At 47.4% G+C, this 26,979-nt stretch overlaps 1 protein-coding gene across 3 annotated transcripts in view; it reads right to left on the reverse strand.

Annotated features, from left to right (window-relative positions):
- Nucleotides 1-26,979, reverse strand: part of DMXL2 (Dmx like 2) — a 2,034,639-nt gene that overhangs the window by 443,611 nt on the left and 1,564,049 nt on the right. For all 3 annotated transcript variants that reach the window (XM_085644194.1, XM_085644192.1, XM_085644193.1), the window contains one exon: nt 8,802-8,940. In XM_085644194.1, the coding sequence (XP_085500320.1) occupies nt 8,802-8,940 (139 nt within the window). The remainder of the gene's footprint in view (nt 1-8,801; nt 8,941-26,979) is intronic.

The raw sequence follows: 26,979 nt of genomic DNA on the forward strand, positions 1-26,979 counted from the left end.
CTCTTGGTAATATATTAGGCTCTCTCCCAGGACTGGGAGAGGGGGTGCACTTTCAGGGCTTAAAGTGTTCTCAGGAGCAGCGACCCACAGCCAGTCGTGAACTCCAATGCCCAGGTCTTCCAACTGCGTCACACCAGCTACTTCCAGATGAGCACTTCTCTTTGAGTGCACCACAAAGTGTGCACGCCCAGTGCAGCGCCTAGGGTGCCCCGTTCAGCTATGGGCTTGCTCCCAGTATAGTATTAGGTTCCACAATCAGAGCACACCAGAGCTGGCACTGCTCCAATTATGCCATGGGGGTGCTGTACTGAATGGCACCAGGGCCCCTTCTCACCCAGCTCTCAGTACCGGTCCGACTGCTGCACCAGCAAGCTCCCTTGTCTCACAGCAGGATCTTCAGCAAGATAGGCCCGGTTATCAGTGGTGACACAGTTCAGTCAAGAGGCCTGTCAGCAAGAGAGATTTCTTAGAGGCCTGCCGCTTGGGTCCTCAAGGCACCGCACGCTTAAGTTGTGTGTGCATTTAGGGTACAAACCAGTGGTAGCACGGGTGATGGTCCAGCAGGGATGCCATGCACCGTCAAGTACATCAGGTTCAGGTCACACATATACCACCTCTTCCATGGATCCACTCCCCTCAGGCGCTGCATCGGTCTCCCATGCAAAGTAAAGCTCCACCAGGGCAGGCTCAGGGTCATCACTTGAAAGCTTCGGCAGACCTCGCATAGCTCTCTGTTCCGTGGGTACTCTCCCCGCCTCATCAGGAGCTTGCAGCCGCCATTTTGGGAGTGGGCCGTATCGTCTACACCAGCGGTCATTAAAGGCTGCAGCGGGACCCGTCTGGCCCTAATCAGGGTGGTATCATGTGCGGAGAGGGTAATTTGGGTACACTGGTGACAGTGATGTCCCCCTGGGCTTGCTCGATTAGCAGGATAATAGTGGATGGGGGTCTTCCGGTGGGAACTCCATTGCCGCTACAATTGATTGAATCTCACACTGATCCGTTGGACAGTGTTTTGAGAACCTAATACCTTCATAGACGACATAACGGGTAATCGATCATGGCTGGCGGTACATCCACAACCCAGATGAGATTTTTGGTCACCTTTGTATTGAATGTCTCCTCACTAGCCTCACTGGCAGTGGTGAAGGCGTTTTGCCACCTGGTCCACACTTTCCTCAAGAGGATGTTGTTTAGGAAAGGGATATATCACATCTCTGGAATTCATAGTGAATCATTTACGCTTTTTGTTTTTAATCCCTTTTTGGTCATGGTGTTGGTTTTCTAAGTCGTTAGTCATTTTCACCATTTTTGGGTATATCGACCGCTGTCTAAATTAGTTTTCGTAAGCCTGATATTATATTTATATTCTTTTGTATGCTTTCTTAATGCTCCTTTTGTGCCTTTAAGTTCGGACATTTTTTGTACGATTGGTATCTATATACTCTTCGCATGTCCCAAGGGTGCAAGGAAAGGGGCCTTGATACGCACATGAGCATTGAGCACTGCAAAGCAAAGACAAAATGAATAACGGTCGATTTCTTGATTTTATTTATGATAGGTTGCTACCATTTTGTCGCCCTAATGAAGACCCCACTGAACTTAACATAGGGGGTTGAAATTTCAACGTAATACATTGTTGACTATCATTCAGTGCGGAAAAGAGATGAGAACAACAAATAAGAGTTCTAGGTAATTTAGAGTGTTCAGCAAATTAGTCAACAGTGTTTTTTGAATTTTCTTGTATGTCACCCGTACACTAAAGATCACACTTGTCACTTTTCACTTACACCGCACCTTACTTTTGGACCATCTGCATATTGTTTTAAGGTTATCATGTATTTGCTAGTTTTTTCATCAATGAGTAAAACACATCTGTATGAATGTAACAGAAACTGTATCTTTCTTTTTGTTATTAGTTTTGTCAGGACAGTGTAGGCATAAGGCTCTTTCTGAGGGAATGATTGTTTCCTATTGTTTAGTTTAATCAGGGCTCGAAAAATGTACTCGCCTGCTCGCAAATGCGTGTCAATTTCTTCCAGGGCGAGACAGTTTTCAGGCCTACTTGACCGGCCTGGCGAGTGAGCTTTGTCGCTGTGCTAAAGTGCAGTGCCGGTTGAAGGCTCTAGAGGGCAGCTGGGTGAAATGTTGAGGAACTGCCGTGACAAAATGCGGGAAAAGAAAAGGTGTTGATTGGCTGATTGCCACGCGGGCTCGGTCTGCTGAGGCCTAGTTGCAATCAACCAATCAGATCGTAGCTAATCTCCGCACAGTAAAGTGTACACACTTCTCATTGGCTGATTACAATGAGCCGCAGCAGGATATACTGACGGAGAAGCGTGTAAACTGCCTTTGCCAATCCCTGTACCCAATTCACTTGACCGGAGGCAGGCCATGAACGACACTGGTGCCCTAGCGAAGCAGAAGTTCTCCTCCTTCACCTTGGGTGTTTAACCATGTTTCTGGGAGCCCTGCGAGTGGAGCTCTGCCCGTGATGTAAGCCTGCGCCTGCCGAGGACAGCTCGATATCTCTGCGGGTTACCCTACGGTAGGTGCGCTTGGATGGGAACACCGCCGCGGGTCAGGGGTTTTTGCTCCGATTGTTGGGGAGAGTGGCTTTGAAGGGGATTGACGCACAGCGGGGGTTATTGTTACACTTGTTATTGTTTCAGACTTCAAGTCTTCTATCCTGGAAAAGCACAAACTTACCGGCAACGTAAATAAACCTAGTTGACTAGAAATTAGGCATTAGACATAATTATAATTAACGTGTGCGATCACATGAGCACTGCGAACTGCCTGTGATCAGAAGGTTGATAGGGCTCAGAGAACCACAGCTAGATGAGGCACATGAAAAAGGTTTGAGATTTCAAAACTGCAAAGCATTCATGGACTCTAATAGAGGGAGGCCAGAGGGCACTCACTGCACGTGCCTCATCCAATGGTAGCTCGCGAGGTGCCAACAAGCTGCCTGTGGTGCCCATCAAGGCGCCAGATGGAAGCGCAGGAAATTTTGTATTTTCTCACAGCTTAGATGTAGGATTACCCAGCTCTACAAGGCGGGTGCAGTCGGGGGTGCACCGGCGGAATGCAGAGGTTAAACAGCGCCCCATGATTCCCTTTGTTATTTTAATTACAAAAATATTTAGCTGCATAATACGATCTATAGTAAGGAAGGAGTGAATGGGTGGGTTGGCAAAGATAAAAGAGGTAAAAATATAAGGAGGCTGGAGAAAAGTGGACAAGAACGAATATATATGTCCACTCCAAATTGTATAACCAATCAAGTTAAACGCCTATCTTTTTATTTCCCTGGGTGATTTTTAATTAATTGTATATGAAGCACGGCCGTTCACAAGGAGGATCTGGCTGGTGCCGACTTCATTAAGTTGAAAGGCCAGGCCGTGGAGCCCACCAGGAAGTGCAACAAATGTATGAGCAGATTGTAATCACAATCTATGGTGTGAAATCGCACTGAAAGGCTTCACCGTCGCTTGACAGACAGGTCCCCACGTCGGCGACCTGAATGTCTATATCATGTCACGTTCAAGCAGGGCAGTTTTGTTTATGTGGCCCTAGTTGTGCTTACACAGCATGCCTGGTCTGATAGCCTGGACATAAAATACAAATGCAAGAGCCCTTAAAAACGTTCCAGTCATACAGTTACTTCTGTCCCAAGCCATGGTGCGATCTGCTCTTTCCTAGGCTGTGCTCTAGTATGGTACCGAGTACTGGGAAGAGTGTTTATCCGGGGCCATACTCTAATATGTTTAAGGTACTGCGGTGTACCCGAGTACTGCTAAGAGTTTTTGTTTTGCAGATTTATATAGCGCTTACTCGACCTGAAGGTATTGGAGTGCTTTACATGAGCACCAGTTACGTTACACAAGGACACACTCATTTTTGTTAGGCACGGGGAGATGAAGTGATTTGCTCGAAATCACAGGATGCTGAGCCACCGGAGCCGTACTCTAGTATGTTTAAGGTACAGCGGTGAACCTGAGTTCTGCTAAGAGTATTCATCCAGGGGCCACGCTCTAGTATGTGTAATGTACAGTAGTGTACCCGAGTACTGCTAAGAGTGTTTATCTGAGGCCGCACTCTAGTATGTTTAAGGTTCAGTGGTGTACCCGAGTACTGATGAGACTGTTTATCCAAGGCCATGCTCGTAACTTTCAAAACATTGCAGTGAGAATGGTAATGAGGCTAAAAAATGTGATCATGTCTTACTGGTCATAGATCAACTGCGCTGCAAATGTTTTGAAGAAAATGTGTATGCAACCAATTTGTGGGTCGAGTACATTGATGTTAGGTCGAGTAGAAAATTCTAGTCACTAGACCTGCAGGTCAAGTACGATTTTTAAGATTTGTCAAGCCCTGTTAATGTCCACATTCCCAGGATTACAGGGAGGACCCATATTTGTTCTACATCTTTTCTTTTTGTGGTAACACCTTTTTCCCTCGAATATTTTGATGAGGGAGTAGAGTGGGAAGGAAACCTTGATCTTGTCCTGGCCCTAGAATGGGCCAGTGACATCTACAGGCGTTCTCTGTCAGCCATAAAACATTGGCCTCTCGTCCTGAGCAACTGAATTGATTTATTCTAATGAAAACTAGTTTCCAAATAAGAAGGAAACATAGGTGCATATTTAATGACATTTGGGCCTTAAGAACTGAAGGTTTAATTCTAGGGGAGCAGAATGTCATCATCTTTATCATCCTGTGGACTGTCTTTAGAGCTCCCATTCTGCCTGAATGGGATCCTTGTATTGTAAAAAGGGGCACTGCCAGAGTTGCTCCCTTTACAGCACTGAAGTTCTGCCAAGAGGATTGCCAATTTAAAGCACTTGCTCGTCAAGCATTTTTGTTCAGAGAAACAAACTGCCAAAGTGGGACTTCATTTTCCTTGAACATGGGGCCCCTTCTCCATTTTCCTTTTCTGCTATGCATAGCATGGTGGACACAGGAAGCTAAAAATGAGTGATGTCTGTTCTGCCCTCAATAACGTGGGACGGCCGTCACTGTGACCTGGCAGCAACTTGGTGAATGAGCCGCTTTGTGAGACGTTTACACCAGAGGTGCTAATGGAGGCTCTTGTAAACCTAGTGTTTGCCAAGATTCCATAGGAGGAATCAAGAGTTTTCCTGGGTGGGATCATCACCTATTTACAGCAGTGCTTAAACTCTAAATGAGACAGTTTGTACTATTGCGAACACAGTACACAGCATATCCACGAGCAATATATATAACTCACTCATCGTCAAGCGCATTGTAATTGCCACAAGGAAGAAAATCTTTTAGGTAAGGCACTACACACATCAAAAATGTTCAGGCTCCAATAGTAGAACATTCAAACTAAACCAAAGTCGCACTAAGCATACACTAAGGCATAGGAGGAAACCCCTCCATTACGCTATTAAAAATGGAGAGAGCTTTGAAATTTCAAACAACAAACATACTTTAGTGCTCAAAAAGATAGACCACACAACTATAGAACCATTTATGGTTATGACTGAATGATCTTTTATCCATGATCACACTGAGACCCTCATGAGGCAGATTATGTCCCTGACACACCAGAAGTGTGAGATCCAAGTGCAACAGTCTTCTTTGTCACTTAAAAGAACAAGACATATGTCATATTGCATTCTGGTGAACTGTAAAAATATCCTTTTATGGATATCTTCACACATCGCTCATGTAAGTGCTTGAAAACTTCTGAGAGCATCCATTTGAATACAGATTTTATTCTACCAAATAAGTAGCATGAATGTAAATGTCTCTTGAAATTGTCCAATGCCAGAGTACCACTGCTTCTTTCCAAGTCCAACTCTCCCTGATAACATGGCAGTATTATTACGCACCAATACCAGAACCTGCCTGTCTTTCAGGGAGGAAAGAAAAACTATGACAAGCAAACTGAACACTTTAAGCTTAAGAAGACCGATGTGTAGGTATTGCTCAGTTTCTAACAGGAACCCACTCATCCGGCATTTCCATTTTCATTCATAACCTGGTTTGGAAGGATGTTGTCACTATTAGAACCTGATTTTTCAGGACAGCAATTCCCGAAAAACCAGAACCAGGTTCTGCCTCACTAACAGAAAATTCATAGGTCTTTTTTCCTACGATGCAACCACCAAGTCCTCAGTTTGCAAGTCAAACATAGCTTCACCTTAGGAAGCAGCAGAAAGCAGGATTATATGCATCCTATCAGCCTCCTTAACTTAAATTATCTCATTTATCTGCGAGACTTTCCTCGGTAGCAACAACCCTTCACCAGAAAAGTGTCCATCATCACTTCAATAAACAGAGGTTTTCTACTTCCCACTTTAGAGGTACATGGCTCACCTCAGTCATGCTGCAACATCATTGTTGTTTGAAAAGCAAGTTACCCAGCTGACTAAATAAGGAAATGCAGCTCAGCTTCACAAGGCTTCCACAGCAAGCACATTTTTGAACATGAGGTGCTGTTTCATGGCTTAAAGGATGTGATTGCCCGTGGCTGAGACCTTTTGCAAGCACTCCACTAATGAATGACCCTTGGGATTTCCAGAAGCCAAAGAAAGACTACTGAATTGAAAATACTTGTGTTCACCAGAAACCTCAGTTACATGAAATGGTCAAATTGGACTATGGAATTATGTATCATGCATTTCCAGAGACATCACCATGCTTCCATCTCTTAAAAAATGTCATGAAATACACAAGTCTAAGTTTTGCTCGTTTTATATAACAGACTTCAGTTCACCTGTTACCCTTTTTGGGATACATGCATATGTGGACTAACACCCCACATTTAACGAATTCTCTTGAATGGCTGACTTTGCCCTACCATCTTCTCTTACAATCAGTGAGACCTATCATTCCAAAATCAGCTTTCATCAAAAAATCTCTTCAACCTGCCAGAACTGATCTACCATGCTTAAGGAGGTGTTAATAAAGCAGCAGCCTTATTATGGCCACATGTGCAAATGAATCCAAAGTCTGATCTGATAGATTTGGCTTGGTTTTCGCTAATGATGCAGTTTCAAAAGAGTATCTAGTGTCAGCTGTATCAATATATATTGATGACAAGAATAAGCAACAACAATGTATGGCCACCTTTATCACTGAACAAGCTCTCCTCATCCATGGCCTTGCCCGAAGGTTTAGATTTGATATCTGGGGACAACATCAAGACAACCTAACTCAGGAGTCAGACATCATGGCTGAACAGGTAGATACAACCCTGGCAACATACTCAACTGAGTCAAGTATTGATCGTATACTTTGTTAGGGTAAATTCATATGATCTGCCACCGCTATCTTAATGCACCTGACTGGTCATAACACAAATGATCCACAGCCTTCTCCAGTAACTGCATCAATGAGTATGCTTATTTGGTCAAAATAAGGTCATCAATCAGAAGTCTCCATGTGACGAAACTAGAGCTACTATTTTGACTCAAGGCGAAGAGCAGCACTGATTTGGTTAGCTCTCAGTGCTCTCTTCGATGCGATCACTCTACAGTCATGGGCACCCAATTCTCATTAAACATCTCCATAGTCTTGTTATTGAGATGTGGTTTTAGATAGACTTGCCTCATTTCTTCAGAGAAGTACACACGAACTTCAACTTTCTTCTGTTACTTTCCTACGTCACATACGTGTGCGGTTCCTCAGAGATCCTCCATAAGACCTTCAGTATTCAATTCATGTATCACACCTTTTGCTTAACTTATGCAATGTTTTGGATTTATCTTGATGTTGAAAGTTGATGACACCCAAATCATCGTCTCATTTAATAGTGGCTTGTGTCTTCTTGCTAACAAATTCCAAATCTGTTTCCCTTCACATGAAGAACAACTAATTACAGCTAAATGGAGAGGAAACTCAGTTCTTAGTCATGAAAGACCCTCTTGTTTGTAATCTTCCAGCAAGTATCCCACAGAACTTTCCATTGTGTTGACGCTTGCTATCTTACCAAAAGTATGAGATTTAACTTCAATTGTAATCTTTCTATCATTAAGTAAACTACTGTTTCTTCCTCTCATTTGTACTATATAAGGATGCTGCGTAAGATTATTCCTCTTTTTCCTTCAGAATATCACGAATCATAAAGCAACCATCACATCCTGCCTCCATTATTGCAACTCCTTATATTTAGGATTATGCAAATTACTCTGTTAGATTTACACCAACGTATTCATATTCAAAACACTTCAACAAGACTCAAATTAGGCTTACCACCATGCTCCTTTATATGTCATCGTTTGTGAGAGCTTTGATGGCTTTAAGTCACAAATATATAAATATTCATGGCGATTGGCAAGTGTTATCATGCCTTGCAAAAAAAAAGGCCCCCTTATCATTCACCAGTGCATTAAGCCGTATATTACAAAGCTTGGTTTCTGCTCCTCCACAGTCCACATGACCCAAAAGCCATTTATCTGTAGACCTCACCAAGGTGTATGGAAATTCTTCTATTTGGTGGCCAAACAAAGCGATAATTTTCTGGCAGTGTCACGTACGAAGACTATTTACCCCTTTGGAAATTGTCTCTCACAATGCTAGCATGCCCTACTGGTGTAACAGCGTGCTTTACAATTATTTAACTAAAAAATTATTAAAAAATGAATTTTAAATACCTCTTCTTGCAGACATGATAATACAGTGCAGTGATAATGAAGTAAATGCAGAAAGTATCAAACTTCCAAAAAGTACAGATATAAATATACAGATATTAACCAAATGTATTCACAAAATATTAAAATGTGAATTAAATATTTGATACTTAAGACAGCAGAAAGCATACATACCACGCCAGCACCAGTGGCAGTCTGACAGCTTCCCAGCCAAGGCATTGATGAAGAAGACTGCATTTGATTCATGGCAAATGAGGCTGCACTAGACTGAGGAAGAGTTGTCATGGAACCACGATAATCAAGATCATCTGAACTGCAAAGGCACGAACACTAATTATTGTAATTACTACACAATAAGAATTACTTGTTATGAACAATGATATATGTTTAAAAAAATATATATGCAATATGTTAACGTGTCCTAATTACTATGTCCTTGCTTATAGTGTTCATATAAATTGTTAAGGTCTACAACATTACTCTTTTTTTTGGTTTTAAAAACATTTCCTATTACGTTACAAATTGTATCGCATTACAGTGCAACAAGAAACATTAGCAATAATGCAGACTGCAAATTGTAATGAGTCAGTTTACGATAAAGCTGGGGTAAGGAATTTAATTTCTATTTTTGTAAAAGTTAATCTACTGACACCATTGACTATACCCTATAAATGTTGTTCTAGAAATGATAAACGTTACCTGCGCTTCTGAAACTTCATGCACAAACCATGATGCATTTTTGTGATGTATGTACATTTATAACATCGTCAAAATGTGAAATAATAAAATGTCTTCGCTTTATATTATCAAAATAAACAAAATATGCACACACCCTATTTACAGTAAAATATTCAATTACTAAAATAGGCAAGTTAAACATAACATTTAGAAAATAAAACATTGAACAATAATTATGAACAGTAATAACTAAATTCTTAATCTGAAAGGCTGACACATTCAACATGGAGCATGATCAAGGGACTCATTGAAAAAATGTTCTTGATCACTCACTTTGGCAACTACTCGATTAATGGTTCTGATTGTTTGCATTTTGTTTACTTGACCAGAGCTAGAAATAAATTATCCCTTCACCAGTGACGGTGTTCATTTTAATTTCTGGAAATTAAACAGGTATGGAGGAATTGCAGTCAGTGGCCTGGTGAACAATTTACTTACCTTCGGTAACGATATATCTGGACGAAACATAGGTTAGTTATAGATTCCTTACCTTAGAATTACCCCCAGGCATCAGACTGGATCCGAAAAGTTTTTTTGTCAGCAGTCGGAAGGTGGCATCTGTCGGCTCCACGTCCGTCGTTGGCATCGTGGTCGCCGGGATGACGTCGCTGTAGCTACTTAAGACGCCGCCTTCGTGCGCTGTCAGTTCTGTACACGACATTCTGCGCCAGAAACGCAGAGCCATGCAAGACACTGACCACTGGTGCACAAAACTAGGGCCCTGAAAGGATGTCCTTAACCCTAGAAATCAGTTCTCAGAATGGGGAGGATGGGTGGGGCGGTAAGGAACCTATAACTAACCTATGTTTCTTACAGATATATTGTTACAGAAGGTAAGTAACTTGCTCATCTGAAATAAACAGTTAGTTATAGATTCCATACCTTAAAATAGATACTCCAGCAATACCAATCCCAGAGATGGGTCTGTGAACCAAGTTCACAGCAGAAAGTCCTGTAGAATAGAACGGCCAAAGAAGCGGTCTCCCTGGACTTGGCTGTCCAGGCAGTAGTGTTTTGTAAACGTGTGCAGCGATGCCCACATTGCTGCCTGACAGATGTAATTCGGAGGGACTTCTCGTCCCAAAGCTGTAGTGGCTACTGTCGCTCTGGTGGAATGGGTGCGTAGCCCCACTGGAGGCTCCTTTTTTGCTAGAGAATAGCAGGCTTAAACACACAAAACAACCCATCTGCAAATGGTACGGCCCAAAGATTCTTGGCACCCACGTACCAAAAAAGAGCTGGCCATCCACCCGGAACTGTTTGGTGCGATCCAGATAGAAGGAAAAAACAAGTTTTGGGTCCAGACGGTGGAGCCTCTCTACCTCTTTAGAAGGATGCGGAGACGGAAAGAAGGTGGGCAAAGTGACAGTTTGGCCAATATGAAAGGAGGTGACCACCTTGGGAAGGAAGGATGGATGGACGAGTTCTTAGGACAACCTTGTCCGGATGTACAGCCAGAAAAGGAGGCTTGGATGAAAGAGCCTGGAGCTCACTCACCCTTCTGGCAAATGTGATGGCTACCAGGAATGCAGTCTTAAGAGTTAAGAGTCTGAGAGGACAGTTGTGAAGCGGCTCAAAGGGAGCGCATATCAAATAGGTCAAGACCAAATTGAAGCCCAACTGAGGAATTACGAAAGGGATAGGAGGAAAGAGATGAGTAATGCCGTTTAAGAAATGATTTACAACCGGGGACTTGAAGAGAGAAGGCTCATCAGGGAACCTAAGAAAGGCAGAAATGTAAGAGCGATAGCCCTTGATAGTACCCAGAGCAGAGCCCTGCTGGGTCAAAGAGAGGAGGAACAAGAGAACGTCAGAAAGAGGAGCAGAAAGGGGATCCACAGCCTTTGCTGCGCACCAATCCACAAATGTATTCCATCGGCAGGCGTATACCGTCTTAGTGGAGGGACGCCTGGCTGCCAAGATTACATCACAGACTTCGGGAGGCAAGTCGAAAACGACAACTGCCACCGCTCAATCTCCACGCAAGGAGGTAGAGGCCGGACATGTTCAGGTGGAGGACCGTCCCCTGCTGCTGCGACAGCAAATCATCCCGAAGAGGCAGTATGATCGGAGGATCGATGGCCATGTTGAGAGGCTCGGGATACCAGACTCTTTATGCCCAATCCGGAGCCATGTGAATGACTTGGGCCCAGTCGCGCTTGATCTTCTTCAGCACTCTGGGTAGAAGTGGTATAGGCGGAAAGGCGTATAGAAGACCGCAATTCCACTCGCGACGAAAAGCATCGCCATGCGAGTGCCGCCTTGGAAATTCCAAAGCGCAGAACTGCTGACTGACTGAAAGTATTTATAGAGCGCACTACTGCCGAGGCATCTTGGAGCTAAGTGAATGTGCAGAGACAATGACCAACCTGTTTAGGGTTGGGAAAAGAGCCATATTTTAATTTCTTTTCTTAACAGAGATTTACTGGGTTTGAGTCTCAAATGTATGGGCAGTGAGTTCCATAGTTTGGACGCTAAGAAGGAAAAATGCTTCCCTCCACACCTTGCTTTCTTTATCTTAGGAAATTGTACCAAACCCAGGGAAGACGATCTAAACGATCGTGATGGTACATATCTAGCAAACAAGGATTGCACATCCTTCGCTCCACCACCAAACAGACAGAGTGTTTTAAAATCGATGCGTCGTCTCACTGGAAGCCAGTGAAGCTGTTTTATACTGGTGGATGTAGGATGATGTTTAGGTAGTTTAAGCAGGACTCTTGCTGCCGCATTTTGAATTGACTGGAGTTTGGAGAGTTGAGCTGCCCCTGCTCCCAGATAGAGGGCATTACAATAGTCAATTCTAGCTAGGACCATGGCTCCTACCACTGTTTTTCTCATAGAGAAAGGGATAAATGGAAGAATCTTCCACAAGCCCTTTAACATGAAGAAACAAGCTGATGAAACTTGATTAATCTGAGGAGCCCAAGTAAGATCTTTGTCAAACATAAGACCGAGGTTCCTAGACTTATTGACCGGAGTCGGACAGATGCCAGCCGCAGTTGGCCACCATATTTGGTTCCACACCGAGATTTTCTGTCCAAACCCTACCACCTCAGTTTTCTCTGCGTTGAGTTTCAAAAAGTTGGAACTCATCCAGGCCATCAAGGCAGAGATGCAGCTGCAATATTGGGCTGCTGTATCATCCACTGAGTGTGTTACAGACACTATAAGCTGTGTGTCATCAGCGTATGACACCAGCGTAAAGCCGTAACTTTTTATCAATCTGACCAAGGGGGCTAGATATATATTGAACAGCGTAGGGGACAAGGTCGAACCCTGTGGCACTCCACCAGGGAGTATGAATTCCTCAGATTGATAGCCATCCCAAAGAATCATCTGTTCCCTGGATGAGAGGAAAGAGGTGAGGAGGGCGAGAGCTGTACCACTGATACCTACTTCCTGTAGCCTTCGAACTAATACCGTATGATTTACGGTGTCGAAGGCTGCTGTTAAATCAAGCAGGACCAGTGCAGCCCTTCCTCCACCATCCATCACCTTACGTATTTCCTCTGCTGCCATAATTAAGGCTGACTCAGTAGAGTGCAATGATCTAAAGCCATGTTGAGTAGAGTCAAGAATATCATTGGTCTCTAGATATGTTGTTAATTCTGAGTTCATAGCCTTCTCGAGAACCTTGGCAGGTAGTGGCAGCCAGGAGATGGGATGGTAGTTTTTCTCATCTGCGGGGTGCAGCTTGTTTTTTTTTTTTTAGAAGAGGGCAAATACAAGCTTTTTTCCAGATAGTTGGAAAGACCCCTGAAACTATAATTTGGTTTAATATGGAACACAGTGATATACTTATCTTACCTGAAACCAGATGTAGTATATGCGGTGGACAGGGATCTAAGGGGGAGCCCGATTTGATCTTAAACAACAGGTCAGCCACTTCCTCCTCTCCTAAAAGTGGGAATTGTATTAAGCCACAGTGAGAGACCTTGTCCTCAAGCTGTCCTGAATCATTGCGCCCTACATCCCAGGCTGATTTTAGAAGGTCATTATATACAGACTGAACCTTGCTTTGAAAAAAACCTGCCAACTTGTCTATAAAGTTTTGATCTGGTGAAAACATTGTGTCCCGCGTACACTTCATCAGTGCCGAGACCGGTTGAAATAGTTCTTTTGGGGAATTTGTGGCCTCCTGGATTTTTGTGGTAAAGTAAGCGGTTTTAGCTAGTGTGATTGCCGTTTTATATTCATCTAATGCTACACAATAAGCTTTCCTTTGTACACTACTACATTCAGATCACCAGCTGCGTTCCTTTTGCCTGCATTTAAATTTAGCTTGTTTAAGTTCTGCAGAGTACCAAGGGGACAAAGCTAATTTCCTTCGAGAGTGCTTAGTCACTTCTGGTGTCACAATATTAGCTGCTCTATTAAGCCAGTTATGAAAGACTGTCGCAGCTTGGTTAGAATCAGTAGGATTTACGGGCCTTTCACATAGTGCAGATATTAGATCATCTTTACTAACTGACTTCCAGGCGCGATATTGCTGACATTGCGCGTTCTCTTCGGTGGTGAATAGATCTAACCGAGGCTCTCTCCCCTGCTGAAAGAGACCTTGACCACCTCCGAGTGAAGACGCCATTCGTGATCCATCATGCACCTGCGGCTGAGTTTGTTCACCCTGGCGTTCAGTGAACCTACCAGGTGTTGAACCACCAGAGATATGCCTTGATGTTCCAGCCCATGTGCAGAGGCGGAGGGCCTCCTGACATAGGGTCCACAACCCCACCCCGCCGTGTTTGTTGCAGTACCACATGGCGGTGGTGTTGTCCGTGAACACTTGCACTAGTCTTCCCCAAACAGAGGGAAGGAAGACTTTGAGTGCAAGACGGATCACCCAAAGCTCCAGAAGGTTGATGTGGAGCCTGGATTCCGCCATAGACCAGAGAACTCTGATCTCTGCCTCTCCCATGTGGCCGCCCCATCCCAGGAAAGGATGCATCTGTCACCACTGTGTGTTCTGGTTGGGGCAGGGAGAGGGATCTGCCGTTGACCAAATCCTGCGTCATTAGCCAGCACTACAATTGTCGTGCAGTGCCCTCCGAGATCTGGACGCAATCGGACAGATTCCCCTGATGCTGCGCCCACTGGAACTTCAGGTCCCACTGCAGAGCCCGCATATGGCACCTGGCATGATCGACCAGCAGGATGCAGGAGGCATGAGGCCCAACAGCCTCAGGGTCATCCTGACAAACCCAGGATAGAGGCTGAAAGATCGGAATCATAGCCCGAATATCCCGGACTCGCTGTTCAGGAGGATAAACCCAAAACTGTGTCGTTTCCAGAACCATTCCGATGAAGAGGAGCTTCTGAGAGGGGGTCAGGTATGACTTTGGCACGTTGATGGAGAACCCCAGCGAATGCAGGAGGTTGGCCGTAGCCTGAAGGTGGGAGACGACAGCCTGGGGCGAGCCCGCCTTCAACCGCATCGTCAAGATAGGGGAAGACTGGAACCCCTGATCTGCGCAGATGAGCTGCGACCACCGCCATCACTTTCATGAACACCCGAGGGGCGCTGGTAAGGCCAAAGGGGAGAGCGGTAAACTGAAAGTGCTCGTGGCCTACTGTGAACCGGTGGGCCGGCTGGACGGGGATGTGGAAGTAAGCGTCCTTCAAGTCCAACGCTGCCATTCAGTCTCCAGGGTCTAGGGCAGACAAGACCTGAGCAAGCATCAACATCTTGAACTTCTCCTTCCAGAGGAAGCGGTTGACGTTCCTGAGATCCAAGATAGGACGCAGGCCACTGTCCTTCTTGGGTACCAGAAACAAGTGGGCATAGCAACCACAACCTACTTCTGGGGCTGGAACGCGCTCGATGGCTCCCTTGGCCAAGAGAGCCGTGACTTCCTGTTGGAGAAGGCCCAGATGATCCTCCGACATACGATGGTACTGAGGTGGCATGGCTGGGGGGGGTAGCCTCGAAGGGGCAGGAGTAGCTCCTTCAGACTATCTGCAAAACCCACCTGTCCGACGTGATGGTGCGCCAGTGGGGGAGGTGATGACCGGTCCTGCCACCCACTGGCGTTCTATGGGCCTGAAAGGTTGGACTAGGAAGGTTTGGAGGCGGAAGCAGAGGGGGGTAGGGGTGGTGGACTATAACCACAGCGGTGGTTCCCACGCCCCAGGCTGCGCAAAGTTTGTGGAGCTTGCGTCCGCCTGTGGCTCTGGGCAGAATGTAGTGGGGCACCCCTCCGTAGACACGAAAGGGGTGAAAAGCAGACTGCGCAGGGCGGTTGAAGAGGCCTAAGGACTTGCCGTAGCCCGTGAGTCCTTGAAACGCTCTAGAGCGTTGTCTGCTTTGTCGCTAAAAAGGCAACGCCCATCAAAAGGCATGTCCATAAGGGTGCTCTGGACATCCCCAGAAAAAAAAAAATAAATCGATCTCATCCAGGCCTAGCATCGAAGGGCTACCGACATGGAAATCGTTGTGCCTAGAGAGTTGGCGGTATCCAGCCCACAGCAGATGGTAAACTTTGCTGCGTTCCTCCCTGCGGCAAGAGCCTGGGAGAGTACGGTCCGGGCCTCCTCCGGACACTGAGGCAGCACTGGCGCAACCGTGTCCCACACAGAGTGGGATAACGACCCAAAAGACATGTGGTGTTTACCGACCGCAGTCCCAAGCTGGCGGAAGAGAAAGGGATATGCTACTTACCAGTATGCATCTGTTCTTGGCATGTAGAGCTGCAGATCTACACACTTTTGTATAGATCGCCATCTGGTGTTGGGCCCGGATGTTTGCAGTTTGTTTTTCCTCTTGGAAAGTCTTTGGAAGTCACGAAGTCGGTGACTCCTCCTTTGAATCGTATTGCGCATGGGCTTCGGCTCCATCCTCAGATTGTTTTTCGCCAGCAGGGAAAGATGGAGCGCAGTAACAACAGTGAAGAAACCCATGTGTGTTGTATCGAAATAAGATAGACTGGAACAGATACAGGTAGCCGGGGAGGTGGGTGGGCGTGTGTAGATCTGCAGCTCTACATGCCAAGAACAGATGCATACCGGTAAGTAGCATATTCCGTTCGAGGCATAGGAGCTGCAGATTACACACTTTTGCATAGACTATATAGCAGTTCCCAACCTTAGCGGCGACCACCGGTATCTGTTGCAGTGGTTTGAAATAATGTTTTTAGTACAGCCTGGCCCACACTAGCTTGTTGCTTGGTTTGCACATCTACACAATAGTGTTTAGTGAAAGTGTGCGGTGTTGACCATGTAGCTGCTTTGCAGATATCATCTAATGGGATGTTCCTTAGAAAAGCCATGGAAGCCCCTATCTTTCGTGTAGAATGGGCTTTAGGGGGAACGGATAGCGTTCGTTTTGCTTTGTGGTAGCAAATCTGGATGCATTTTACAATCCACCTAGCTATCCCTGATTTTGAGATGGGGTTGCCGTTGTGTGGTGGGGAGAAAGAGACAAACAGTTGTTTGGTCTTTCTGAAAGGTTGTGTTCTTTGGATATAGTAAAGTAAGGCTCGTTTGACATCTAGCGTCTGCAACAGTCTGAGGTTGCGAGAAAAATACTGGTAATTCTACAGATTGGTTTAGGTGAAAAGGGGAAATTACTTTAGGTAGGAATTTTGGGTTGGTACGGAGAACAACCTTGTTCTGGTGCATTCGAAGAAAAGGTTCTTGTATGGTAAGTGCTTGTATCTCACTGACCCTTCTAAGGGAAGTGATGGCTACAAGGAAAGCTGTTTTCCATGTGAGGAATTGCAGTTTGCATTTATGCAAAGGTTCGAAGGGAGGCCCCATCAGAATTGTGAGAACGATATTTATGTTCCACACAGGTGAGGGTGGAATTATTCTTTTGAGGCCTTCCATGAAGGTTTTAATGGCAGGTACTCTGAAAAGTGATAGGTGCTGCCTGTTTTGTAGGTAAGCTGCAATTGCTGCGAGGTGTAGCCGAATGGAGGTATAGGCTAGATTACACCTTTGTAGGTGGAGTAAGTAGCATACGATGTGTTGTATAGACAAGTCTAGAGGATTGATTGTGTTGTTATGGCAATAAACAACAAATCTTTTCCACTTGGCAGCGTAGCAGGCTCTAGTGGTAGGGCGTCTAGCTTCTTTGATGACGTTCATACAGTCAGGGGGAAGGTTTAGGTATCCGAATTCTAGGATTTCAGGAGCCAGATCGCAAGGTTGAGCTGAGCTGGGTCCGGGTGCCTGATCTCTCCATGGTTCTGGGTTAGGTGGCATGGCGAGAGGTGTAGCTTTTGGTGTGGTACTACAGAGTTCCAGCAGCGTGGTGTACCATGGTTGTCTGGCCCACGTTGGAGCTACTAGGATCAGTGTGAGGGAATGCTGTTGTAGCTTTCGCACCACTAATGGAATGAGTGGGAGAGGTGGAAAAGTGTACGCAAATTTGCCTGACCAGTTCATCCATATCGCATTTCCTTTGGACAATGGGTGTGGGTATCTGGCGGCGAAGCTTGGGCATTTTGTATTTTCGTGGGTGGCGAAGAGGTCTATCTGTGGATGCCCCCACATTTGAAAGAACGGATGAAGAACCTGCGGGTGAAGTTCCCACTCGTGGATCTGTTGTGTCTGTCTGCTGAGCAGATCTGCCACGGTGTTTTGGACTCCTGGGACATGTTGAGCTAGGAGAAAGATTTTGTGTGGAATTGCCCATCTCCATATGCTCTGTGCTAATTGAGAGAACTGTAGAGTGTGTGTGCCGCCTTGTTTTTGAATATAATACATGGCCGTCATGTTGTCTGTGCGAATGAGGACTGCCTTGCCTGAAATCCGTGGTTGAAAGGATTTTACGGCTAGAAAGATTGCTAGTAACTCCAGATGGTTGATATGGAGTAACTTTTGTTGAGGCGTCCATGTGCCCTGCACTGTGAGGTGTAATAGGTGAGCTCCCCAGCCGGAGAGCGATGCGTCCGTTGTTAGTATTATTTGGGGAACCGGGTCCAGGAACGGTCGACCTTTGGAAAGGTTTGTGGTGTTCCACCACTGCAGAGAACGATGGGTGCGACCGTCTACCAACACCAGATCGGTCAGTTGCCCCTGGGTCTGGTTCCATTGGCGCGCTAAGCACTCTTGGAGTGGACGCATCTGGAGTCTTGCGTGAGGCACTATGAAAATGCAAGAGGCCATCATCCCTATCAGTTGCATAAACACTCTTGCTGGAAGGGAGTGTTGAAGTACGAATTTTTGTCGCAAAGCCTGAATGCTTGCAATCCTGGCCGGATTGGGGTAGGCTATTGCTTTTGAGGTGTCTATGGTGGCACCGAGGTATTGTTTTATGTGGGATGGTGTTAGCTGGGACTTGTGGTGGTTCACCGTGAAGCCTAGTTGGTGAAGTAGTTGGATTGGGGTGGCGGTGTGGTGTAGACATTGGTTGTATGAAGTGGCTTTTATCAGCGAGTCGTCCAAGCATGGGAAGACGTGAATGTGCTGTCTTCTGAGGTGTGCCGCCACTACCGCTAGGCACTTGGTGAATACCCGTGGTGCTGTTGTGACTCCGAATGGGAGCACCTTGAACTGGTAGTGTTGTCCGTCCACTACAAATCTGAGGTACTTTCTGTGAGCATGGTGTACTGGAATGTGGAAGTATGCGTCTTTCAAGTCCAGTGTGGTGAGAAAGTCGTTCTGGGAGAGGAGCGGAAGTACCTGCTGAAGCGTTACCATGTGAAAATCGTCTGAGTGTATGTATGTGTTTAGGGGCCGGAGATCTAGAATAGGTCGTAGAGTCTCGTCCCTTTTTGGTATTAGAAAATATAGGAAGTAGACCCCTAAATTTTGTTGATTGACGGGAATGTGTTCTATTGCCTGTTTTTGTAGGAGGGAGATTACCTCCTGCTTTAGTAATGTGGAATGTTCTTGTGACATTGGGCGTTGCCTGGGTGGAATGTTTGGGGGGGTAGATGTTAATTCCAGGCAGTATCCTGACCAAATAATTTGGGTCACGCATTTGTCTGAGGTGATGGTCTCCCAGACATGAAGGAAATTTTGAAGTCTGCCCCCCTGACCGGAGTGGGATGGTCTGGAGGGAGCGGGGGGAAGTCATTGGGTAGGCGGTGTGGCAGAGCGGGCGGTATTTGTTTTGCCTCTGCCTTTATTATTGTTGCCCCTATAGCCGCCTCTTTGATAACCCCTTGTGAAGGTGGACTGAGTGGGGGATTTGTAGGAAGTGGACGCGTTATCTGAGGAGTAGCCTCTAGATGTACTCCGAAAGGAGGAGCGGCGAAAAGAGCGCCTAGGAGGGTGTGACTGTAGGGCTCCCATTGACTTCGCCGTATCCGTGTCCTTCTTCATTTTTTCAAGGGCTTTATCTACCTTTGGGCCGAATAGGTGTTCCTGGTCAAAGGGATGATTAAGGATGGAGGCTTGTACCTCTGGTTTAAATCCTGATATTCTTAGTCAAGCATGGCGACGGAGGAGGACGCTAGTATTAATGGCCCTGGAGGCTGTGTCTGCTGCATCTAAGGCACAGCGTATAGAGGTATTAGTGATTGTCTTACCCTCTTGTATTAATTCATTGGCCCTAGTTTTATATTTTTCAGGGAGGTGGTGCATTATGTTTTCTAATTCATCATAATGTGCCCTATCATATCTGGCCAATAGCGCTTGGGTGTTGGCGATACGCCATATATTGGCTGCCTGTGATGCAGTGCGCTTTCCTGATGCGTCCAGTAGCTTTGACTCTTTGTCAGGTGGTGGTGCTTCGCCTGACGCCTGGGAATTTGTTCTTTTTCGTGCAGTGGAAACCACTAGGGAATCTAGTGGCGCTGGCCCTTTGATATAGGAGGGATCTGTGGGGGCAGCTTTGTATTTTTTGTCTATGCGTGGGTTAATGACCCTGGCCCTAACTGGGTCTTTAAAAACCTCTGGTGCATGCTTTACCACCCCCTTAAGCATAGGTAATATGGAGGTAGACCTATGTGTGGTATCAAATGTGTCGAGGAGGAAATCCTCCTCCACTGGGTCAGTGTGCAAGTCTAACCCGTGATAGTGTGCCACCCTTTGAAGTAGATGGTGGAACCCTAATGAGTCTTCCGGTAGAGATGGCGTGGAAGAGTAAAGGTCATCTTGTGAGACGTCGGGGATATCTGGGTTATTGTAGTCGTCCCATGGGTCTGGGGATCCTATAGGGGTGGGGTCTTGGGGCACATCCCCTATATCCTGATATGGGTCCCCCTGATCATCATCGTCTGGAGACGGGGTCGGAGAGCGATGAGGTGGGGGTGGAGAAGGCGGAGGGGGCGGAGGTGGAGAGGGTGGAGGAGGTGGGGAAGGTATTCTGAAAGTAGAGGTAGCAGAGTCCTTCCTCTTTGGAGGTGGAGGTGGAGGCGGAGGCGGAGCTGGTTTATCCAAATGTCTCTTTTTGGAAGAGAGTGCCAGAAGTCCAGTTTTTGGATCCTTGGTGAGAGTTTTTTGCAAGGGATCCGGTGTAAATAGTTCCTGTGAAAGTGTTTGGTCCGTCGGCGCCGAAGGAGTCGGGCCGATGTCTTTTTAGGCTTTTCCGTGCCAGTTTGCTTAGCGCCGGGATTGGGAACCTTCGATTTCTTGGTCGGCGCCGAGATGGGCTTCGGCTTGGAAGTGTCGGTGCCGAGGGCCTTATGGGGTTTGGTCGGTACCGAAGATGGCGTCGGTACGGAAGAGCTGGGTTTCGACCCCGAGGGCTTCAGTGCGGAGCTCGGTGTCGAGGTAGAGGCCGGTTTCTTTTTCGGTGCCGAAGTGTGTTTCTCGGCACCGCTGGTAGGCTGGCTCGAGCCCGAGCCGCCGGAAGGCTTACTTGGCTTCTTCACCGGGCCCGAAGGTGGGGTGTGTCAAGCAGTGTCTCTGGTCTTGCTTAGGCCCGGAGGCGTGACCGAAGCCTTTTTGGGTGTTGGCGCGGGTGTGGAGGGGGGTATAGTACTCACGACCCTCTGCGCCAGAGTGATGTCTTCCACATCTGACTCGTCGGCCTCGGAAGCACTGACGAGGTCCTCTTCGGTGCGCTGTTGTCCCGGATCTTCGATGTCGTTTCCGAAGATATCGACTGGAACGGAGGTCGAGGAGTGTGCCATGTTTCTTCTGGCTCTTCGGTCCTGAATAGTCTTTTTTCGATCGGAAAGACTTACAGGCCGGACAGTCTCGAGCCTCGTGTTCAGGGAAGAGGCAGAGGTTGCATACCTCATGAAGATCGGTGTGGGGGAATTTGGACCCACATCGAGGGCACTTCTTGAATGGAGTTCTTTCCATCAGCCGGGACCGGAGCTTGGATAGGCCCAAAGGCCGCCGTCGACGACTGGAACCGAAAGTTTGCAGATGAGAAGGTGCGTTGATTGAGGAGATCGCGAAAGAAACAATACCACGATTTGGGGTGAGGATTCCGCTTCGATCGTTGAACTGGAAACTGTTCGGAACCGGAGCGCGAAGATTACATCCGAGCCCGATGGTGGAAAAAAAACAATCTGAGGATGGAGCCGAAGCCCATGCGCAATACGATCCAAAGGAGGAGTCACCGACCTCGTGACTTCCAAAGACTTTCCAAGAGGAAAAACAAACTCCAAACATCCAGGCCCAACACCAGATGGCGATCTATGCAAAAGTGTGTAATCTGCAGCTCATATGCCTCGAACATCTTCTTCCCAAGATGATCCAGCTTCTTGGATTCCCTATCTGGTGGAGGGTTAGGAAATGCACTTTTGGAAGTAGGGGCTTGGACCACCAAGCTCTCAGTGGTGGTTGTTGGGAGAGGAAAGAGGGGTTGCCTGGGGCCAGGCGGTGGCGTCGGGCAATCATCCTATCTACGGGAGCCCCCGTGTTTGGCCTGGACCAGGTGCCCAAAAGGATGTCGGTAAGGGCTTCATTAAACGGCAGCAGGGGCTCCGAAGAGCTTGCTTGCGGTTGAAGCACCTCTATCAAGAGGTTAGTCAAGACCACTGTAGGGAGCTCGAGGCCGAGAGCCTCGGCTGCCCTACGCAACACCACTGCATAGGAAGCTCCCTCCTCCGTAGCCACGATAGGTGGAGACAACATGCCAAGGTCTAGGGAGGTATCGAGACCACTGGCATCCCCCAGGTCCTCTCTCCAGTCCGGATCATATTCCAACTGGTCGGTCAGAGGGTCTCCTGACCCCTCCCAGTTCTCGTCCTCAGGCGACGCCGTTCCGGCTCCGTGTCCACATCAGGATAGAGGCCGGGGTTGACGCTGGCTGGGTGCACAATCGATGTCGGTTGCGGTGCCGAAGGAAGCAGCGCTGGGGAAAGCGTAGTGAGGTCGACCGGCGCCGATCCAGATACAGGCCTGGATCCATGGTGGCCCTGCAGGGCCGGAGCCGCCGGCAGGGAAGGCGTAGGACCCCCAACCGAGACTGCGGGGCCAGAAGGCACGCCGGCATAGTCGGGCTGCCCAAAGATGGCATGCATCGCCTCGTAAAAATGACAAAGCTGGGCAAGGGTCGCTTCGGGTCCTGGGAAGGGAGGGAAACTCGGAGTCGACCCTTCAGGCTCCACATGCAGAGCCGCAGGAGGGCACCGCTCGCATCCCTCGTCGCATCAGCTGACCGACGGGGAGAAGTCGAAGAGCGATGATGTTTCTTCGACTTCTTCTTGTGCTTTGACTTACCTGACCCAGAGTGCGAAGACTTGGATGACGAGTGGTGATGGCTCTGCGACCAGTTCCTCAACCTTCCTCGTGGGACCTCGACTGTCGCAAAGCAGACTGTCGGCGCTCAAGAAGCTTTCGAAGACTTCGGAGCCATGGTCCGGCAGTCGGAGCATGACTTGGGGCCATGGTCGCTGTAGGAAGGTGGATATATGACTATGGTTACCCCCAACTTTTTGCCTAGTGTCTAGCTGGTTTTTCGACTTAGTTGGCCTGAGATCCTGCCATTCAGGGTCTCAGGCTGTCTGCTCTCTCTTTAAAATGGACTCCATGTACCCTAGGTACATTCCCCATTGGTAAAGTTCACCTTATTGGACCCTGTACAGTGTACCCTAGGTACCCAGGGCATAGGTGTACCCTAGGTCTCCCAGGGGCTGCAGCATGTATTATGCCACCCCTGATCTGGCCTTCCAATCAGACACAACTGGCTGATCCCTCAGCTGGGGCAAGGTCGTGTAATCACCCCTTGCTTAGATATAGTATACGTATATCTACCCTTAATATGGACACATGTGTACCTATCAGCCACTCCTATGGCAGGCCTTAATAATCCTGGAGGCAGAGTGCTTGGTAACATGTGAGATGGTGCTCTAGCATGAGCTGAGCCTGTCTGCAGCTTTCGGAACCATGTCCTTATAGCTGTTCTATGATATAGCCTACCATATACTCTTAAAGTGCCTTATAATCTTAAACGGTTATGGTACCAATGCTTTGGCTTTATCAAAACATGTTGTGTAAGGTGTCTAACACTTTGGAATAATACCCCCATACCATTTCTGGTGATGAGGATATTAATTCTCCCTTCTAGAGGGAGAGACATGTTAAAATCCTACTTTGCTGTTTAACTCTCACCAAAGCCTCAGCATCACAAAATGGATGCTGCTGCCACAGACACGAGTCTGACCTCCTGCAGCTGGGAGCCTTCCCAGCCAGGGAGGCCTGGACAATAGGTTTCCTGCTTGGGGAGGTGCTAGCACCTCCCCAGACAGACTTTAGTGTATTGGGGCAGGGAGGGCTGAAAGGAATGAGACATGCCTGGGGCACACAAGGTGTCCCATGCATAGTCCAGTTCAAACCGGTGCAGGGGCACTCCAGCCCCAGCTCTGGCGCGAAACTGGACAAAGGAAAGGGGGTGTAGCCACTCCCCTTCCTGGTCCCACCCATAGGAGGGACCTTGCAGGTAGCCCAGCCCCCTAGCCCAGTATATTAGTAGCTAGTTGGGCCCTGCAAAATTAGATTATCCTGAACCTGCAACTTGAACAGAAACTCTGGACCTTCGACATTCGACGAAAGAAGAAGACTGAAGAAATCTCCCTTGTGGCCAAGGAGTGGTCACCCTGTGCGAACAGGCACCATCAAGAGACTTACCCTTTGCTTTGCTGAAGTTCTACGAGGGACCGACTGCAGAGCCTGACCAGAGCCTTGACTTCCAGACTTCTCCGACCCTGATCCACATCCACAGCCGAGATCCGTGGAGGCGACGAGAGACGTGGGACCAGCTACCTGGGAAAAGTGGCGAGTATCTTCCAGCGCAGCTTCTGAGGCACCCTCGAGGTTGTGCACCGGGGATTGAGAAGCCCCAACCCCAAGCACCATCTGCACCGAAGATCAGCCCCCCACACTCCACGAGTCCTGCGTGGGGCCCTTCTGCATTTTCCTGCTTGCCGCGTCTGTCCGGTTGCTTGCCCGGTGGCTAGTAACCTTTGCAACGACACACCTTCAATTTACCACTGCTGGTTTGGCTCCTCCAGACTGTCTCCTGCTCCTCTGTAAAAGAGAAGCACCCCAGACCTTCCTGGTCTGCACCAGAAGCAAGTCCTCCATTCTTCGTGGGTTCCGCTTGCCAAGGCTTGGTGAGTCCTAGTTCGACTTCGACGCCGCCGACAGCACGAGCCTTCGTGGTACAGCTCGCCTCCTGGTCGTCCTCGATGTCTCCTGGTACCCGTGGCTGCTGCGACAAGCTTCACCTCTTCACCTGCAATCTCCCGACATCGCCTGGTTCCTTCCTGGTTCCACGTGGTCACTGGCTAGTGACCCAGACTCTGTCCCTTATGCTTGCAGGTATCCTTCCTTCTTGATCCCGGCCTTGGGATCCATCGGACACTCTCCACTGACTGCCTGTCAGCATCTTTCCTTCAGGCATCCATAGGAGTCGACGACGAAACCTGACGCAAGTTCACACCTATGCACCCGCAGCCCGTGGGCTAGGTAACTTGGGTACTCCGGTGCTCATCAGGGTATTGACTATCCTAGTGTCTAGTTCTCAAGTCTCGACTTCCTAGCTACTCCAGAAGTGTCCTAAATCTTATTAATTCTAACTTGTACTATTTCTATCGATTATACGCATTACACGTGAGTGTTTCCATTCTGCACCTGAATCCCGTGGACCTCCCACTTCCTAACCTTGGGTAGTATAGTGTAGCCCCAGCGATGGCCTAGGCCTATCCTATTTCCGTGACAGTGGTCCTTATACCACTTACTTAGTATATGGTTTGTGTGGCCCCTAGGGCCTAACTGTATTACTTACCTGCGTGACTTAATGTATGCTTGAATAAGACTGTGTTGTACTTACCTCGAATCTCATAAAGAGTGCTGAGGGTTTGACTAGAATAAATACACTTTATTTTATATATACATCTGTTGTGGTGTCCTTTCATTTGGTATTCAAGGGGTTACAAATGGTATAACAGCTGGCTTCACATGCCATTCAGAGTTTAGCCTAAGACTGCTCTTGTCCTTGCTACCACTAGGATAGCTGGTCTATAAGGTTGACTTTACAACCAATCACCATAAGGGTTGTTTGGACTGATACAACGTGTACACTAGAATTAGTGACATCATATATCAGGCCAACTTCTCACAGTCGCGCTCCAGGCAAAAGAAGCACACGCGGCGCGGATCCATCACCCACATCAGTCGGGTCCAGGAAACACAAGCCTTGAGGCTGTGCATACCTATGTGCACCAGGAGCCGGTAGGATTCAAAAAGACGTCGACAAAAGTCACTCAACAAGTTCAGGCAAAAAGTGACTTTAGGTACCACTCTCTCCGGATCTGCACTGGCTGGCGCAGAAAAAGAAAGAACTTACGTCAGCACTCGAGGGCGGTGTCTAAGTAGCTACCGCGACGTCATCCCGGAGACCACAACGCCAACGATGGACGTGGAGCCAACCGACGCCACCTTTCGACGCGCAGTGGTACTTCTAACGAAAAAACTTTCCGGATCCAGTCTGACGCCTGGGGGTAATTCTAAGGTAAGCAATCTATAACTAACTGTTTCTTTTGGATTCTGAAAATCATCAGCGGGTTTCATTTCCATGTGTTGCTAAGGGATTAAACCTGTGACAGAGTTGGCTCTACCTCATTTCTGAGGAAAACACAAAGTGGAGGACCCAAACCAAAATGATGGTGCTGTGCACCATGCCACAAAGAATCACATTCTTTGAAAAAGATCAGAAAAGTCACAGAAGAAAAAAAAACACTACAACATGGGGAAGAGAAAACCGCTCAAGAGCTCAGGTATGGAGTACTGTCATGGGTATGGACACCAATTTACTGACATTGTCACAGGTGAGTTGAACTGGACTCTCTCTCTATTAAAAAAGGCCTAATATAGAGATCTGCACACGGGTCATGCCAATGTGCCCTGGGCTCCGCATCTGGGGGAGCCTGAGAAAGCAACTGACGTTAGCGTGCATGGATGGCGCTTATATGTGGCTCCGTTCATCACTTCCAGAGCGGTAAAACACCACCTACCAGCCTGTAAGAGTATGGATTAAAAGTTTCGAGATTCAGCTTAAAGCCTGAGAAATATTCACAAAGTGAGAAATGTGCAGTTAGAAGGATCCATCAGAAGCTACTGGTACCAAATTCGGCAGTACTCAATTCAACGATTTGGGAAGGAATCAATGTGAACTGGAAAATATATCTCTCAAAAACACTACTGCATTGCTGGCTGTGGATCCCCCCAAAAAACTTCTGCCCATTTGCTGTGACAATCCATCCACAAA

The sequence above is a fragment of the Triturus cristatus genome, chromosome 3_1 (genome assembly GCF_964204655.1).
Source record: "Triturus cristatus chromosome 3_1, aTriCri1.1, whole genome shotgun sequence".
Taxonomy (NCBI): domain Eukaryota; kingdom Metazoa; phylum Chordata; class Amphibia; order Caudata; family Salamandridae; genus Triturus; species Triturus cristatus.